Source organism: Hordeum vulgare, chromosome 5H, assembly GCF_904849725.1.
Source record: "Hordeum vulgare subsp. vulgare chromosome 5H, MorexV3_pseudomolecules_assembly, whole genome shotgun sequence".
NCBI lineage: Eukaryota > Viridiplantae > Streptophyta > Magnoliopsida > Poales > Poaceae > Hordeum > Hordeum vulgare.
In genome coordinates, this window is record NC_058522.1 from 77,217,698 (window position 1) to 77,235,443 (window position 17,746).

General features: G+C 50.8%; 1 protein-coding gene across 1 annotated transcript; it reads right to left on the minus strand.

The window, feature by feature from the left end:
- Positions 1–11,439: 11,439 nt before the first annotated feature.
- LOC123452560 (polyubiquitin-like) lies at positions 11,440–13,561 on the minus strand. Its single transcript, XM_045129227.1, has 2 exons — positions 13,434–13,561; positions 11,440–12,585 (listed from the first exon to the last, which is right to left on the minus strand). The coding sequence occupies exon 2, from the start codon at positions 12,583–12,585 to the stop codon at positions 11,668–11,670; it is 918 nt and encodes a 305-aa protein (XP_044985162.1). The 5' UTR covers positions 13,434–13,561; the 3' UTR covers positions 11,440–11,667.
- Positions 13,562–17,746: the final 4,185 nt, after the last annotated feature.

The following is a 17,746-nucleotide window of genomic DNA, read 5'->3' on the forward strand; positions in this document are numbered from 1 at the left end:
TGATCGGTGGCAATCCCGTGCACACGATGTTGAATCGAGGATCCTCGAGCGGATCCGGATGAAAACCCTACTCTTGATACGTTGTCAAGTTCAACGTTGGCAGCGTCTTTCTGCATCGTCTCCTTCTTGAAGGCATCGTCGTGGGGAAACTCTAGACCCTTATCCTCTACCTTCAGGGAAAACCCTAAATCAGTCGATCGGATGACAGCGACACTCATGTGTCGTACCCCTCTTGAGGGCGTCATTTCTTGAAGGTGTGCATAGGATCGAGGGACCAATGGACGGCATCTGCGGTGGAGCGACGTTCCCCGTGACGCACCAACGTCGTGGAGTCTCGACGGCGAGGCGTAGCAAAGTCTCGACGACGGATGCGTGATGATGAATGCGCGTAGGGAGGAGACGTTGTCTAGCGCCATGGGGGCGTCCACGCCAGGCCTGGCAAGGTCGATGCGTCGGTACATGCTCTGAAGATGGATTGATGGAAGACGGCGGCGACGGCCTATGAGAGTGTATGGTTTGTGCCCCAGACCCGGTATGTGGCTTGGTCGGGGCATCCGGCTTTAGATGTTATGCTTTGTGCGATGTTTGTTTGGTATTCGACTTGATCATTCGACATCCCTTCATCATTGAATAGGAATAGCGATAGATGTTATCAAGATAACGGCTTCAGACATATTAATATATTACTTTGTAAAATCTTTATGAATAATTAATAAAGTGACTGCATGCATCTCCCAATGCAGACCCTTCTGTTCTAAAAACAAAATCATCAACTGTCGGGTCCCGGCTCCGATTTTAAGGGTGTTAAATTCATGGATGTATTTAAAGTTCACAAGAAAATATTAAGTTCGCGAACATTTTTAAATTAGCAAAAAAAATCCAAAATTGCAAAATAAAATTGAAATGGATCAATAAATAAAAAATCATGAAGATCTTCTGATTTAACGGAATCCCTAAGGGTAGCGATACGTGCCGCCGTGCCGACCCAAGTTTGGACCGGTCGGCCTGCAGCCATGCGATCCATGCAGCAGAAGCCGTCCGATCCATCCCTTCACTCATGGCAGCATCTTCTTCCCCTCGCCTTCATTCAGATCTTGTTTGCGCGCGACATGTTCCAGCCCCGACCATCGTGCTTGTGTGCTCCGGTGAGATTTGGAAGCACCTGCGTCCTTTCCATGACCGTCGCAGCACCCAGCCGCTTGTCCCTGGCCATTTTCTTTTTGCCCCTCGCAGCTCACTCCCTCAATGGCCATGCCGCCATTGCTTGCGCTCACATCACTGGTGGTTGACGCTCACTTGGGTCCTCTCGGGTCATCGTCGTCATGGTCGTTGGCAGCGTCTATTGCAGCCCGCCGTTTTGTGAAGTCGCAACCTCATCGTGGTCACCATCGTATATGGTGGAAGCTTCTGTGGATGCCGGTTGCAACTTCCGGCATCCATCCATAGCTTCTGTCACCTCCAGTTGAAGCTTTTTTCCTCATCGGTGGTAGCTTTCTCGTATGCCGGTTGTAGCAATCTGAGGAGCTGGTTGTAGCATGGCGTGACACCGATTGTAGCAAAAAATCCCGATAACGGCTTGTGCAGTGTATCAAAATGAGGCAGTGGTTGTAGCAAAAATCGACACCGGTTGTAACAAAAATCGCTAGATGACCGTGGCTACATCTACAACGAACTCGGTTTGTAACTCTGACGAACGTGCATTGTCGGCGGTGCTAGGTCGACACCTATGGGAATCAACGTGAAACCCTTGTGATCGTAGGAAGGGGAGAGGTGACGTCAAGAGCAGAACTAACGATCAGCACCCGGCAAGCCTCTTTACCCAGGTTCGGGCCGCTTACGCGTAAAACCCTACGCTCTGCTTGTCTGGTTGTATTAAGCGTTTTGTTGTTGATTGTTACAATGACTGTCGATAACCGTCTTCTGGGTCAATATCCAAAGAGTCTAACCCCTTGTGAATGAGCTAAGGGCCTCCTTTTATAGGCAAAGGGGTCACCTATAGTGCTCGATGGTAGGTTCACAAGGAGTTACAGTGAACCTAGAGCGGTGCTTATCCATCTACCGTTGTGAGGTGCATTAAATGCATGTCTTGTCCTTGTCATCGATGTGCTGGTGAAGACACGTATCCAGATATTTCGACACCTGGACGCTGCGTTGGCGCATGCGGAATGCGCTGGAACTTGGGGGCGGTGGCACTGTGGCAAGGGCGGTTGCCCTCCAGTGCCGAGCCCCGTCATCCCGGTAAGGAGTTTGCCGGGGCCTTGGGTCTTCGTCCCGGCAAGGGAGCTTGCCGGGGGCTTCGGTCGTCATCCCGGCAAAGGAGGCTTGCCGAGGTTTTGTACTTGGTGAGTTCATCACGCCCACCAAATGGGTGTGGCCTTGGTCATCTTCTCGGCAAGGCAGGCTTGCCGAGGCCTTGATAATCTTGGGGGTTGTATCTTGTCTGGGTCCTGCCATGCCCTGCTTGCAGGGGCTCTTCGCGCCTGTGCACAAGTCTGGGGCACTAGGGACCCCAGTCTCTAGTGCATCGACAGGAGCTCCCGGGCCTGGGCCACACATGCGTGTGAAGCGTTGTTGGGCCAGGCCCAAAGAGGTGCACGGGCTTTTATGGCTGGATCAGCTGGCGGTTGCTTTTCCCCACGTCGCGCCTTGGACGCGCGAAGTGGGGGGTCGTGCGCAGAATGGCATTTCCACCTCCTGAAATGCCTCTGCCACGCGCGTGGCATGCGCAGTTATGGATGGATAGGTGGCAGACGTGGCCTTAAAAGGCGCATTAGTGGCCGGGCCCGCCCGTGCATGCATTGGTGCAGCAGGGCGATTCTCTGTTCGCCCGTGAGCTCGAGCGATTGGGCGAGAGGGGTGGTGGCTTCTGGAGCAAGGGAGGCTAGCCCCCACGTCCCATCCTATAAATTGGGAGGGTTTGCGAGGGGTTTGGCTCACCCAACTCCTCCTGAATCCACCAACTCCTCGGCCTTAGTCTTCAAGATCTTATTTTGTCTGTAGGTGGCGCTCACCCCTAACCATGGTTATGGGACGGGGTCGGCCACCGTCGGCCGCCAGGGCGGCGAGAGGATCTCGTTCGGATCATGTCACAGCTTCTGGGGGCGCCACGGCGAAAGACGACCCGAGCGCCCGTGGCGGAGGAAGGGCGAGGAGTTGCGGTCGTCGTGGAGGTCGAGGCCGGGGGAGGCGGAGCGCTACTCCAGCGCCTCCGCCTTCCCCGGGGCTTGCTCGTGTGGCGGTCCTCCATGCTGCTTTAGGGGCGCCCACATGTGCTTCTCGGCTGCTGCGAAGAGAGCCCAAGCAACGCCGGTTGTCCTACCTTGAGTGGTAGCGACGAGTGGTGGTGAGGTCCGCGTTGGGTTAGGGCCACGGGGTGTCAAGTTGGAGGTCGACTCCCCACGCCTCAAGTGGGCGTAAACCGCACCACCGCGGCTAGCTCACAACTCGCCCCCTCCTAAAGGGGGCACTTTGCCGAAGCTGGCGTCAGTGCCTCGTGTTTGAGAAGGAGGCACCTCCGTCAGCTCTGACTTCTCCACGCCCTCTGCTTGGGCCACCTCACCGGAGCGGGTGTCGGCTCCCCGGCTCCCGGAGGGGGCGCGCCCGCGGACTCCGGATCCTTTGTCCCTTCCTGTGCCCTGACCTCTGCTATTTGGCCAGAGCGGGGCCAGGTAGCGCTTGCCGGGGCCGATCCCGTTCTCGTTGGCACAGTGTTGGTCCTGGGGGGCCAGCCCTGGTCGTGCCGCAGACTCCACCTTTTTGTCTTCTTGAACTTCACCCCTCCGCGTAGGTCGATCCTTGTCAAAAGACAGAGTCTTTAGGTTAGGATAACGACGCTTTGTAAGTGGAGTCAAATGTATCCATTCGAATGAATGAAAAGACTGTTTTCCCTTCGTCCGATTCTATTCTTTGTATGATTTGCCTTTGCATTATCTGGGAGCTTACCGGCAACTACTGGCAATGCTCCTTGCCGCGTTCAGTGCAACCATAGAAATCGCCAAGCGCAGCTTGAGACGAAATCGGGCGGTACATAGCCGCTTGCTATGTTGATCAGGTTCGCAATAGTTTGAAGGCGCTATGTGGTCGTTCAGGTCGTTTGAACGAATTTGAAACAAAGACAAGGTGCACTGATCTTTGGAAAGGTCCCAGTATGCGCAAACTCCACAGACAAAGATTGGAAACTTTCAAAGGGGAAGCAGAGAATCTATCTACTTCAGATCTGAATCTTAAACTTAAAATTTATCTGCTCAGCTAGTGGTTGCATGCCGCTTGAATCTTTCGCCGGGGCGCCGGTGTCACGCCCAAGATGCGACCCTATCCTCAATTTGGCACGAAGGCCTCGTCAGGGATAGAAGCGCATCTCGTCGTGTCGCAAGAATGGATATCGTTACAAGTACATGTACTGAAAAGAAGATATATATATATATATATATAGAATTGGCTTACACTCGCCACAAGCTACATCAGAGTCACAACAGTACAATACATATTCATCAAGAGTAAGAGCAGGGTCCGACTATGAACGAAAATAAACGAGAAAAGAAGAACGACGTCCATCCTTGCTATCCCAGGCTGCCGGCCTGAAACCCATCCTAGATCGATGAAGAAGAAGAAGAAGAAGAAGCAACTCCAAATGAACAATCAACGCGCTCGCGTCAAGTAACCTTTACCTGTACCTGCAACTGGTGTTGTAGTAATCGGTGAGCCACAGGGGACTCAACAATCTCATTTCCAAAGGTATCAAGACTAGCAAATCTTAATGGGTGAGGTATGGTTAAGTGGTGAGGTTGCAGCAGCGACTAAGCATATATTTAGTGGCTAAACTTACGAGTACAAGAAATAAGAGGGGGAAGATCTACGCATAGCGGACGTGAACTACAGATGATCAAATGAATGATCCTGAACACCTACCTACGTCAGACATAACCCCACCGTGTCCTCGATCGGAGAAAGAACTGACGAAAGAGACAGTCACGGTTACGCACACAGTTGGCAAGTTTTAGTTAAGTTACTTCAAGTTATCTAGAACCAGTGTTAAACAAAGTTTCCACGTTGCCACATAACCGCGGGCACGGTTTTCCGAAAGATTTAACCCTGCAGGGGTGCTCCAACTAGTCCATCACAAATTACCACAAGCCGCATAGAAATCCTCGATCACGAAGCTCGCAATCTCGTCCGACTCCTTAGTGGAAAACCTCAACTCTGAGATTACCCAAAGCATCACCGGAATCCCGATGCACAAGATATCTCGTCAAAGGTAAAACTAATCTAGCAAGGCCGCCCGACGTGTCGACGAACCCGATAGGAGCCGCGTATCTCGTTCTCAGGACACGACGGATGGAAAAGCCTACAGGTACCAAACCTCGACTTACCCCGTGGTGACCCTGTAGTCTGTCCTTTTGGGACCAACACCATCAGCACTGGCCCCCCTGTTTATGTAAAATTACTCCTCGGGTAGCGCTAACTCCCTATGCATTTCAGTGTTATCAAAATTATTATCTTGGGCAAATGTAGAACCAAAGTTGGGCCTTGACAGACCAGCTTTAATCTAAAACGAATTATCAAGGGGGTCCCATAACAACCCCGATCGTGTTAGGAGCGCTCATTTATGAAACATAACACCGATAACCGAAACTAAGGGGGCAAAGGTGGAACAAAACACCAGGCTAGAAAGGTTGAGCCTTCCACCTTTTACCAAGTATATAGGTGCATTAAATTAAATAGCATTAATATGGTGATATAACAAGGAACCCATGTTTTCACATGGAAGCAATGCACCTGCAACTAGCAACACTAACACAGGGTTAAGCAAGCGGTAACATAGCCAATCAGTGGTTTGCTAGGTTGAACAGGTTGAAGGTTTTCGTGGCATTGTTGAGAGGCTGACATTTAACATGTGGTAGGCAACGAGACATAATCGATAGAAGCGATAAAACTAGCATGGCAATGATAGTAATGGTATCTGGGGAAATGGTCATCTTACCTGAGATCCCGCTTGGAAGAAGAATGCCTCCGTGAAGCAGACTAACCGACGTAGTCGAACGGGTCCTCACAATCCGACATGCTGCGAAACTCTATCGAGACGAAGCAAACCGGAAACACAAATCAACACACGAAATTCACCATACGATGCACAACACATATGATGCATGAGGAGCTGAATACAAGCAAGACACGGCATGACAATTCACACAATCAAACACTACACATTAAGTGAAGTTCAACATGCAACGAGTTGCATATTGACGAAACTCCACATATGAATTATTTAGTCCACTCCCGGTTATTTACACGGCAATATTAATGTTGTCATACATGCAAGAGGTGAAGCGGAAATTGAACTACCTATCTAGACATTTTAAATGAGGTCGAAAATGACATATAGCATCTCCGAGACGACCTCACATGTTAATTTACAATTCTGTCCAGATCTGAATCAACACATTTAATTAGTTGTTAAACAGCAAAACAAATAGGTTCAGGTGATTCTACGCGTCATTACAAGCAATCTACACATAGAGAACATCTCCAATGGAGCTACGGATCAAAAGATACACGCACCGCAAGATATGATGTCATGAATGCAACTTGTGTGCAACGACGGTCACGAACACTTCAAAACATACAACCAGCAAGATAAAATGAAACTACACGAGATTCTAAGCAAGTTTCATGTAGGACACGATCAAATCGGAGCTACGGTTCAACAACTACGAGCAAAACAAGAAATCACTACAATCTGCCAAAATCAGCCACATAGCATCTTCTATGCCCCACAACTACGGGCTACACTACTCCGATAAACTCAAGCAAGGCATGACACGAAAGAGGGCAAGAAGCACTACTACAAACAACTAACAACAACTAGCATGGCATCAAGGAACACTAGGAAAAGAAGACACAACATGGCATCTCACACACTATTTCAGACTTAGTGAAAATTACACTTCATGAAAGTGCAGTTTTCGATCTGAAGCCATATTGACAGCAGCAAAACTATAAGCTACAGGACTCCAAATGGCATGAAAAATTCACAGCATGCTAGATAACACAAGGTTTACAACTAACTCCATTGGACCAACCTCAAAAGAGCTATAGATCACAAGATAGAAGCAAAACAAAACATCAACAAAATATAACAGATCCCAGACTTAGAAATATTTCAGCACCTCCAAATCAGCACTATTTCTAGCAACTTGAGGGCAATCAAACCACACCTAAACATACATTTCTATTGCAACCAAAAAATACCAGGGGCTAGTCTAAACACCCAAGGACAACTCCCTAGTTGACAACTCCGTCAAACGAAGCACGAAATAAATCCTACGAAAATGACAAGAGGGCAACATAGCAAAATATCGCGCGAACTAACTTACTCAAAAGCTAAAACTAATTGCACAGAAAAATCCCATGGATTTTTTTACCCCGAAAAAATATAAAATATGTGGGGTTGCACAACAAAATAATGCCACACGAAAATGCGAGAAAATAACCTATACACGGGAAAATAAACTAGCGGCAATCCCTACACGCAAAAATACCAATGACCACTCTAAAATACATGGAAAATAGGTTCCTAAAACATGGGCATTTCTACTACGGCATACGAGCAATCCGGACTTGCGCGAAAATTAAATACGAGGCGTATCCTATTAAAATAGCACGTTATTCTAGGCATATGGCACGGCAAACCACGTCAAACAATTATGCAAGTTGTGGAATCATGTTCTACTCGCAAAACTACACAAAATCCATATACTACTCGCTCCGATCCGACAGACGGTTATTAAACTACGGGCGTTTGAATATACGTCTAGATCCTAAAATTAACTAAACCGAATTCCTAAAAAGATAAACTATCGGGCCTAAACTACTAACAGGCCGAATAGTGCAGAGGCGCAACATAGTATAATGCGCTACGAGCGCTAATTAGAAGCGGGGGGGAGGGGGGGCTGCTCACCTATTGGGCCTGGCCCGGCTGGAGACGAGGCTAAGGCAGGCCGGGCCGATCAGGGCCCAGGCGGAGCGCTGGGCCGGCCTGGCTCTGGCGAACGGCAGCCCACGCGGGCACGAGCAGCCAGCTCTGCTCGTCGTCCTCCTCCCGCGAGCAGAGGAGGCGGCGGCGGCGCACCCACATGGGACCTCCGGCGGGGCGACGAAGACGGGGGGAGCCGGATCCGCGACGAGGCCTCTCGGATCTGCCCATTCCCGGCGATTTGAGGTGGCGCTGGCAGGCTCCCATGGCGGCGGCGCGAGCTGGAGTCCGAGGCAGCGGCAAATCGACAGCGACGTCCTGGCGCGGCCGGCGGGGAGAGCCTGGGGCTGCGGGATCCGGCTGCGCGCACACCGAGGAGGAGCGGGGTGGCGGCCGGCGAGGAACTCCGGCGGGGCGAGGCGGCCACGGGCGGCCTACAGGAGGTAGGCGGCGCGCGGGGGAGACGGGGGCTGGCTCGGGGGCGCCTCCCCACGAGCTAGCGGCGACCGCGGGCCGGGAGGGCTCGCGATGGGCCTGGAGGGCCACGGCGGCGGGGTGGAGTCCACGGGCTACGTGGCAGCCCCTGGTTGGCTGCGGGCGGCGGTTGCGGCGACGCTGGGCCGATCTGGCGGCGACAAGTGGCGGCGGGCTGGTGGGAGGAGAGAGAGTGCGGGGGGAAGGCTGCTCGGGGTAGGTGGGGCGCTGTTTTCGAGGCACATGGCTCGGGTTTGCTGTTTAATGAACTGGGGGTCTATTTATAACAAATGGGGGGGGGCTAGGTTTAGCGGTTTTCCGTTCCGGATCCATCTGCGGGGTCGGATTCGGACGATTCTGAATGTGGGAACGGTTACGAGGCCGTGTATAGGGGATATTCGGAGACGAGAGGGAGAACGTGTGGCGCGGCAACGCATTTTAAAACACCGACAAACGTCCGACGGTAGACCGAATACGGTGCCGCTACGGTCGACCGTCCGGGTACCAGACGAACCCCGATCGCGACGAAATTCGAGAGGCGGCCTAACTAAAACAAATTACGACCGCATGACAAGTTTCACCCCGATCAGAGAAAGTTTTAAATGCACTTTAAAAACAGGGTTTTAACGATGCCGCGGGCGCGTGCATGTGCGGTCGGGCTCAGAACAGACAAACCAGGAACTAACAACGGATGCAAGTTCTAAAAACTGGCGGCAACGGAGATGCCGATGCAATGCTGATGATGCTCATGATGCGACAAATGAAAATACCCACACGACGAAAACGGAAAGAAAGGGGAATCTTCTGGAACGTCGGCATCGAGCTGTCACAGCCGGAGCCCCCGGCAAGCAGGAAATCACCGCTCCTGGCGGTCTTTTCCTCCGGCGAAGTCTTCTTGCCGACAGTCCGCGACCATCGTTTGGAGGAAAAGCTGGTCAGGGTGTAACCCCTTTGCTTTTCTCTTGCTAGGTTGTGCTTGCGGAGCCCCCGAGCGCATCTTGGGCGAAAATATGATGCTCTCGGGGCACAACACTCGCGTTGGAGTGCACGCCGGGGCTTCGGGACCGTGTGGCGCATCCTCAACGACTATGCATCACTCCACAGAGATGCGTCCGCCGGAGTATGCGCCGAGGCCTCTGTGAAGCGCCCAGGCACGCCCTCGACAGCTGCGCGTTGGCCCCGAGCGACGCATCGGCCTGACGACGCCGTCTTTGGAGCCTCCGCCTCCCTGCCCCGCGCTCGCGTAGCAACGCACTCGCGCAGGCCTTGGGAAGCCATAGCAGAACAGAGCGTCCGCCGCGGTACCCCGTTTCCAGGGGAACCGCGACGCATCGCCCAAACTTCGAAGAATCTGGTGCTGAGTTTGCTCTGATTCACGCACAACTCCGCACCCCCTACCTGGCGCGCCAAAGATGTCGGCGGTGCTAGGTCGACACCTATGGAAATCAACGTGAAATCCTTGTGATCGTAGGGCGGGGAGAGGTGACGTCAAGAGCAGAGCTAACGGTCAGCACCCGGCAAGCCTTTTTACCTAGGTTCAGGCCGCTTACGCGTAAAACCCTACGTCCAGCTTATCTGGTTGTATTACGCGTTTTGTTGTTGATTGTTACAATGACTGTCGATAACCGTCTTCTGGGTCAATGTCCAAAGAGTCTAAACCCTTGTGAATGAGCTAAGAGTTTCCTTTTATAGGCAAAGGGGTCACCTGTAGGTTCATGAGGAGTTACAGTAAACCTAGAGCGGTGTTTATCCATCTATCGCTGTCAGGTGCATTAAATGCATGTCTTGTCCTTGTCAGCGATGTGCTGGTGAAGATACGTATCCAGGTGTTTCGACACCTGGACGCTGCGCTGAAACTTGGGGGGGGGGGGGGGGTTGCCCTCCAGTGCCCAGCCCCGTCATCTCGGCAAGGAGCTTGTCGGGGCCTTGGGTCTTCGGCCCGGCAAGGGAGCTTGCCGAGGGCTTTGGTCGTCATCCCGACAAAGGAGGCTTGTCGAGGTTTTGTACTTGGTGAGTTCATCACGCCCATCAAATTGGCGTGGCCTTGGTCATCTTTCCGGCAAGGCAGACTTGCCGAGGTCTTGATAATCTTGGAGGTTGTATCTTGTCTGGTTCCTGTCATGCCCTGCCGGCAGGGGCTCTTCGCGCCCGTGCATAAGTTTGGGCACTACGGACCGGCCTTGTAGCATCTTTGCAAGCTGGTTGTGCCTTTTATGGTACGTGGTTGGAGCATTCGCAGCACCGTCGTCGACAAGTCCTCGTGCAACAACCTCGTCCCGTCGCCCTGCCGTTTGCGGCTCCTCCCTTTGTCGGTTGTAGCTCCCGCATAGCGGATGTAGCTTTTATGTCCATCGGTTCACCCACCCCGTCGCCCTGCCGTTTACAGCTCCTCCGTTTGTCGGTTATAGCTCCCGCATAATGGATGTAGCTTTTCTATCCATCGGTTTTAGCTTCCCAGTGTGATTCCTCCTCTCGTCGGACCCAGGGCTAGGAGGGGCTAGGAGAGGCAGAGAGGTCCATGGCGCTCACCAAAGCGAGAAAGAGGCAGAGAGATCCACGACGCTCGGAAGGAGAGGCAGAGAGGTCCGCGACGCTCGGAAGGAGAGAGGCAAAGAGGTCCGCGACGATGTGTGGAGAAGAGAATAGGGAAAATATGTCCGCGTGGGCATTGTGCTGCATGGCGTCCGCGGAGCGAACGTTTTTCAATGCTAATTCACGTAGAATTAGCAGACAGCAAGAAGAAATAGCCACTTAGAGAGGGAGCCCAGGGAGCCCGTTAATGAAGCAAAGTCGAACAGTTAGCCCGTTAGCAAGCTCAAAAAAGAAGTTGTAAAACAAATGCACCGTTTCCATTAACGTTGCACATGATAGAGCATTCGTTCAGATTCAGTATAAAATGTTCTCACATCAGCTCATCCCGAGCTGAAAAAAGAATTTTAAAAGAGCATCAAAAGCAGATCAATGCAATTGTGAAGGCTTGTGAACTGCAGAAGTACAAACGGTAAAAGGAGACAAGTTTAGGGCTCACTTATTCATTCATTCCACAGTTCATCCAAATCTGCTGCACCACAGAAATTCATGGGACACAACCAAACATAACGCTAGACCACAACACAGTAGCAACGAAGAACATAACGCTAGACCAGATGACGGACACGCCGATAATTCAAAGACAGCTAAATTGTGAGCCCAGAGACATAAGCAGCTCCATGGCCAAGCACTTACAGGCCACCACGGAGGCGGAGCACCAAGTGGAGGGTCGACTCCTTCTGGATGTTGTAGTCCGCCAGAGTGCGGCCATCCTCAAGCTGCTTACCAGCAAAGATGAGGCGCTGCTGGTCCGGTGGGATGCCCTCCTTGTCCTGGATCTTTGCCTTCACATTGTCGATGGTGTCAGATGACTCAACCTCCAGGGTGATGGTCTTGCCAGTGAGGGTCTTAACGAAGATCTGCATACCACCCCTGAGGCGGAGCACCAGGTGCAGGGTGGACTCCTTCTGGATGTTGTAGTCAGCAAGGGTTCGGCCATCCTCAAGCTGCTTGCCGGCAAAGATGAGGCGCTGCTGGTCCGGGGGGATGCCCTCCTTGTCCTGGATCTTCGCCTTGACGTTGTCGATGGTGTCCGAAGACTCAACCTCCAGGGTGATGGTCTTGCCGGTGAGGGTCTTCACGAAGATCTGCATACCACCCCTGAGGCGGAGCACCAGGTGGAGGGTGGACTCCTTCTGGATGTTGTAGTCAGCAAGGGTGCGGCCGTCCTCAAGCTGCTTGCCAGCAAAGATGAGGCGCTGCTGGTCCGGGGGGATGCCCTCCTTGTCCTGGATCTTTGCCTTGACGTTGTCGATCGTGTCAGAGGACTCAACCTCCAGGGTGATGGTCTTGCCAGTGAGGGTCTTCACAAAGATCTGCATACCACCCCTGAGGCGGAGCACCAGGTGGAGGGTGGACTCCTTCTGGATGTTGTAGTCAGCGAGGGTTCGGCCGTCCTCAAGCTGCTTCCCAGCAAAGATGAGGCGCTGCTGGTCCGGGGGGATGCCCTCCTTGTCCTGGATCTTCGCCTTGACGTTGTCGATCGTGTCAGAGGACTCAACCTCAAGGGTGATGGTCTTGCCGGTGAGGGTCTTCACAAAGATCTGCATCTGCAAACATAAAGTGGACCAAACCCATAATTAGGCACCCAGTAAACCGAAATCTGCAGGACATAAAAGCATACATGAACCAGAAGCGTAAGATCAAAGAGAGATGAAAATCGATATTCAAGTTTGACTACATGCGAACAGATTCAAGATCAAGTTTGACTTACAAGCTAACAGATACTAGTGAATACTGAATATAGATGATTTTCTGACCAGAACAGATGCACAAGTACATGCTAACAGATCCTAGTAATATTATAAGCAACAATTTGACCCAGAGCAGAACCGATGCACAGGAAAGATCGGCAACTACTAGGCCCAACAACTAAGATACGTAGGGAATTTCAGGTGCATCCTTCACAGATCAAGCATAGGTGCAATATAAAAGGCTCGTAAGCGCCACAAAGTCTGAACGACTTAGCAGAAACCGAGCGAAATCAATCAACTACACACCTAGATGAACAGAATCAACATCAGTTGCATCTCAAATCGGCAGATCTACCCAATAATCCACGCATAGTCGTGAGGGATTTCACGACAACTGACGCCGTAGCCCGTAGCCCAATCAACAGCAATCTACCAAGAAATATATCGTCTCGAACTAGTACTACTAACATGTAACGAGCGGAACCAACTAGACAGCTAGATAGACGAACAGAATCAAAGATCAATCACATCCCGAATCGGCAGATCTACCCGATAATAATCCTAGAACAATCGGAAGGGATTTCGCGACAACCGACTACTACGGCTCGGCATCAACAGCAATCGATCAACAATAACATGCTCGTCTCGAAAGAATAATCTATCGAGATAGCAATAAGGAGAAGCGGGGTCTGAAATTCGCGTACCTCGGAGGTGGAGGAGAAAGCCTTGGCTTCGATTCGATCGGAAACTTTCCGGGGATCGCTTGGCAGGAGGGGAGGATTTGGATGAGCGGAGAGGAGACGGGAGGGGTGGGGATTTAAAGGGGGAAGAGTCCCGTGAGGCTACGGCAGGTGGCGATGCGAAGAGAAAGGTTGCGGTATCTACCACGCAATTTCGGGCAAAGGAGAGGAGGAGAGCGACCCGACGCGGAGGAGATACCGAGGTGCCGTTTTGCGTTTGGCTAGCTAGTTGGTGGCCCAGCTGAAAAAAAGGCTGGTGACCGGCTCACGTCGCCAGCGCCGTGCGTGCACGTCGGCAGTCCGTGAATCAATCTTTTCTCTTCCGAAAAAAAAATCTTTTTTTAAATAATCATTTATCTAAAGGGGAAATTTTGTTCTTGTCACTCTAGATTTTGCCAATTTTCCTTATGCCATTCTAGATTTTGACATTTCACTTTTGTCACTCCTATCTTTTAACAATTATCACAATTGTCATTTGGTGGCAAAAAGCAAAATAATTTTATTTTACTTTTGCCACTCTTAGCTTTTGACAAACAATTGCCATTCTAAATGTTTTGTTTTTGCCACGAAATGACAATTCTGATAATTGTCAAAAACTAAGAGCGGCAAAAACGAAACGTCAAAATCTAAAGTGGCATAAGGAAAATTGCTAAAATCTAGAGTGACAAAAAAATTCCCTTACCTAAAACGACTGATCCCGGGCTCTCGCAAACCTCCTCGCGAGTCAGCCGATCGGAATAGATGTGGGTCTCTCGTCTATTGTGCGCGCCACGGCAACTCACTGTTGCTGCAAACGGGCGCAGGTCCTTCCGTTTCAACGTCCATTCCACGACCCGATGTTGGTCCTTGCAGCATTTCACTTCTCCTTTGAGATTCCAATCAACCATCCGATGTCATGGTCATCGCGGGGTCCGTAACGGCAAAGTTGACGCAAGGATGGTATGCGATGGCCAAAAGCCTCGTTTAAGACATAAATGGAACTCTAGGCAAGCGAGAAAGAAAGTATCTACTCGCGCGAGAAATCATGTCATACTGCACCGACATGTCAAATGGGTAATATTTCAATGGCACTAACTGGTAGCCAACTTATTTATATGTCCAAAATTAATATGGATATAGATATAATATTACAATGCACCCCGGTAGTTAAAGTTGTATTACCGCCTTGGCAACGCCTAGGGCGCTTAAGCGCCACCTAGGCACGAGGCGACAGTCAATCGTCTCGTTTACACCTGCCGCCTTTTCCAACTTTATACAAAATGTTCATCATCTGCAAAAAAACGTGTGGCGGGGACACGTGCAAGGGCACGTCGGAGCCGCTTCGTGGGGGAGGAGGGAATCGTCGGGATCTGTTGCAGGGGGAGCGGAGGAGTTTGACTATCTCCTTAAAGGGTTGCCTTGGGGATCGAGTGTATCAGATGGTCTCATCGCCTTAATTCAGGGGCAGGGGAGGGGGGCTCGTCGGAGCTGCTTTGTTAGGGGAGCGAAGGTGTTTTTTATGGAACTGGTCTCATAAGGGCTTGCTACAAAGATAGATGGTGCACGTGGGAGGGGGTGATTTTTGCTTACTTCGAGGGCGATTTCTTTCACCCAAGTGTAATAAGCTTCTCAGACTTCACTTCCATGTATTACCTTGGAGAACTCAAACGGATGCAACTAATGCAATGACAAGAACACATGAAGTGGTTAAGTCCCTCACTCCCGAATTCCACCACAACAAAAAAAGATATGAAGGAATATGAGAGGAAGAAGAAGGAGCTCACAAAGAACTCCAAGATCTAGATCCAAGGGGTTCCCCTCACATAGAGGAGAAAGTGATTGGTGGAAACATAGATCTAGATCTTTTCTCTCTTTTTCCTCAAGAACTAGCAAGAACCAATGGAGGGATTGAGAGTTAGAAAGCTCGAAGAAGGTCAACAATTGGGGGCAAATACAGATCAAAGGATCAGATCCGTTAGGCAATAGGACCCCCTTTTGTAGGAGGGGAAAATACAATTGTTACCCAGTGAGCCTGCACATAAGCGGGACTACCGCTCCGGAGAGCGGTACTACCGCTCGGGAAGCAGTGCTCCACAGAACAACGCAATGGCATGAAGCCATGAGGTAATAGTGTCGTTGGAGCGATACTACCGCTCGCCCTAGCGGTACTACCGTTGGGGTTGCAGCTTAGGAGCACACAAAGGCAGGGAAGGAACTAGGACGGAGGAAGTATCGCTACAGTGGTACTACCACTCGCAAGCGGTAGTGCCACGCCCCACTGTTGCCCTACCTCCGCTGAAATTGCGAAAGGTCCAGATGGGTAGGCGGTAGTTGAGCGGTAGTGGCGGGCGGTACTACCTCTTATAGGCGGTATTAACGTGCCACGCTACCGTCCCCACTACCGCGTAGTTCGACACGAAACGTAGAGACCCCCAGAGCCAGCGGTAGTACACGCGGTACTACTTTGTAAGAGCATAATCCTCCCTAAGTAGTTTTGTTGGTTGATGACAATACCTTTGCAGACTAATCGTGTGCTTTGAGCTTTCAGAGGTTATCAGGTGGCACGAGACAGTTATTCTACCCCTCATATGTTAAACGAGAAGACGGAGTACTTCGTATGATTTAATGTTGGTGGACTTGAGTCATAGGATAATCCGTACTATCAAGAGGGGGTCGGCAATTGGAATTGTTGGGAGAATCTCTCACGTACACATTCTTCTCCCTCTTTCCTTCCCGACACTTTGGAGTTGTTTTCTATCCTTAGGATCGTATGCACCTTCATAAGCGGTAGTACCGCTACCATGGGCGATAGTACCACTACCATGGGTGGTAGTACCGCTCAAGCGGTAGTGCCGTCCTGCAGTATTGAGACGTGTACCGCTTGTGTTTGTGCATCTGGTGGCTTTGGGTGTTTGCCTCCTCATAAGCGGAAGTACCGTTGGGGTAGCGCGGTAGTACCGCTTGGGCGATACTGCCGCTCTCTATTATCGGCCCCACTTCCGCTTAGGTTTTTGTTTTTTCGATTCTGTTTCGAATAAATTTTTGGGCGACAGTACTTAGCGGTAGTACAACTCTAGGCGGCACTACCGTACTGCTCCCCTCTATCTTATTCGACTGGGTTGTCTGTCTACGCTAAGCGGAAGTACCTCTTGTAGGAGCGGTAGTACCGCTCCGACGGAATGTAATGCCCCAAGTGTAACCTTGCCATATTTGGAAACCTTTCATGTTTGGATCCATGTGGTCATGCTATATAAGAGTTGTCATTTCATGTGGGCATTTCATGTCTTCTCCTTTGCATCGTACCATTCATTGCATTCATGCCATTTCTTGTGTTGTTGTTGCTGTTGATCTTTATGTGTGATGTGATGAGTGCATGTGGTGTGATGATGTGGCGTTTGCAAGCTTGGGTTTCAACCTATGTTAGTTTTCAAACTAGATTTCAAAGGAAACACCTTCTTCTTATTTTCTTGAGCTCAAGTTTTACTTGCTCCATTCCTGTTTTAAAAATGTAGATCATTTAGTGTTTTCTCTAGTGGATGTGGAGATGTGACTAGGGATTTTCAAAACTTTACACAATGGGGTTTTATTTACAAAACAGATTAATTAAATTCTGTTTTGTAATTAATTTATTTGCTCCAAAAATAATCTTTTTGTGTTATTTAATTGGGTCATAATTCCCTTATGACCAGGATTATTTTATTTTTATTTTGGAGACCTAGATTTCCCTAGGTGATTTATTGTGTTGTGGTTTTTGTTTTAATAGAAAAACCCTTTGGGTTTTTCTCTCGTTATTTGGCGCCACTGGATGGGCTTCCTCTCTTCCTCTAGCCCATCTTCATTTCCCTTCGCGCAAGAATCCATCTCCCCCATCCCTCTCTTCTTCCTGATGACGTCTTCGTCTTTCTCTGCTTTCCCTCAGTCCCGAGAGAGAAGAGCGCGCGCGTCGTCCCCCTCACGAACGTCGAGGTCGTCCCATCTGCCCTATTTAGTGCCTTCCCCTTCACTGGTGTGCCTAGGGTTCCTCTTAGCCGCCGCCACCTCTCGTTCCCATCTCTCTCCCTCTCCCTCGTCAGTTAAGACCAGTGGGTTTCAGAGATTCAGAGTGTCGCCGTCGTCGATCCCGCGCCCCCCTCGTCGCCGGTAGCCTCTCCCTGTGGCGTCCAAGGCGTCCGCGAGGATGGGGGTCCTTCCCCCGTTCCATTTCCGACGCTAGCGGGGCCGCCCCTCCTTCCTGGCGTCTCCTCCGCATCATCGTCGCCGGAGCAAGCTGCGGGTCGTCGCGAAGGCTGCTTCCTCTT

Bases quoted from the DNA above. Each gene is read 5' to 3' on its own strand.
- LOC123452560 (XM_045129227.1), bottom strand. From the start codon at position 12,585: ATGCAGATCTTTGTGAAGACCCTCACCGGCAAGACCATCACCCTTGAG.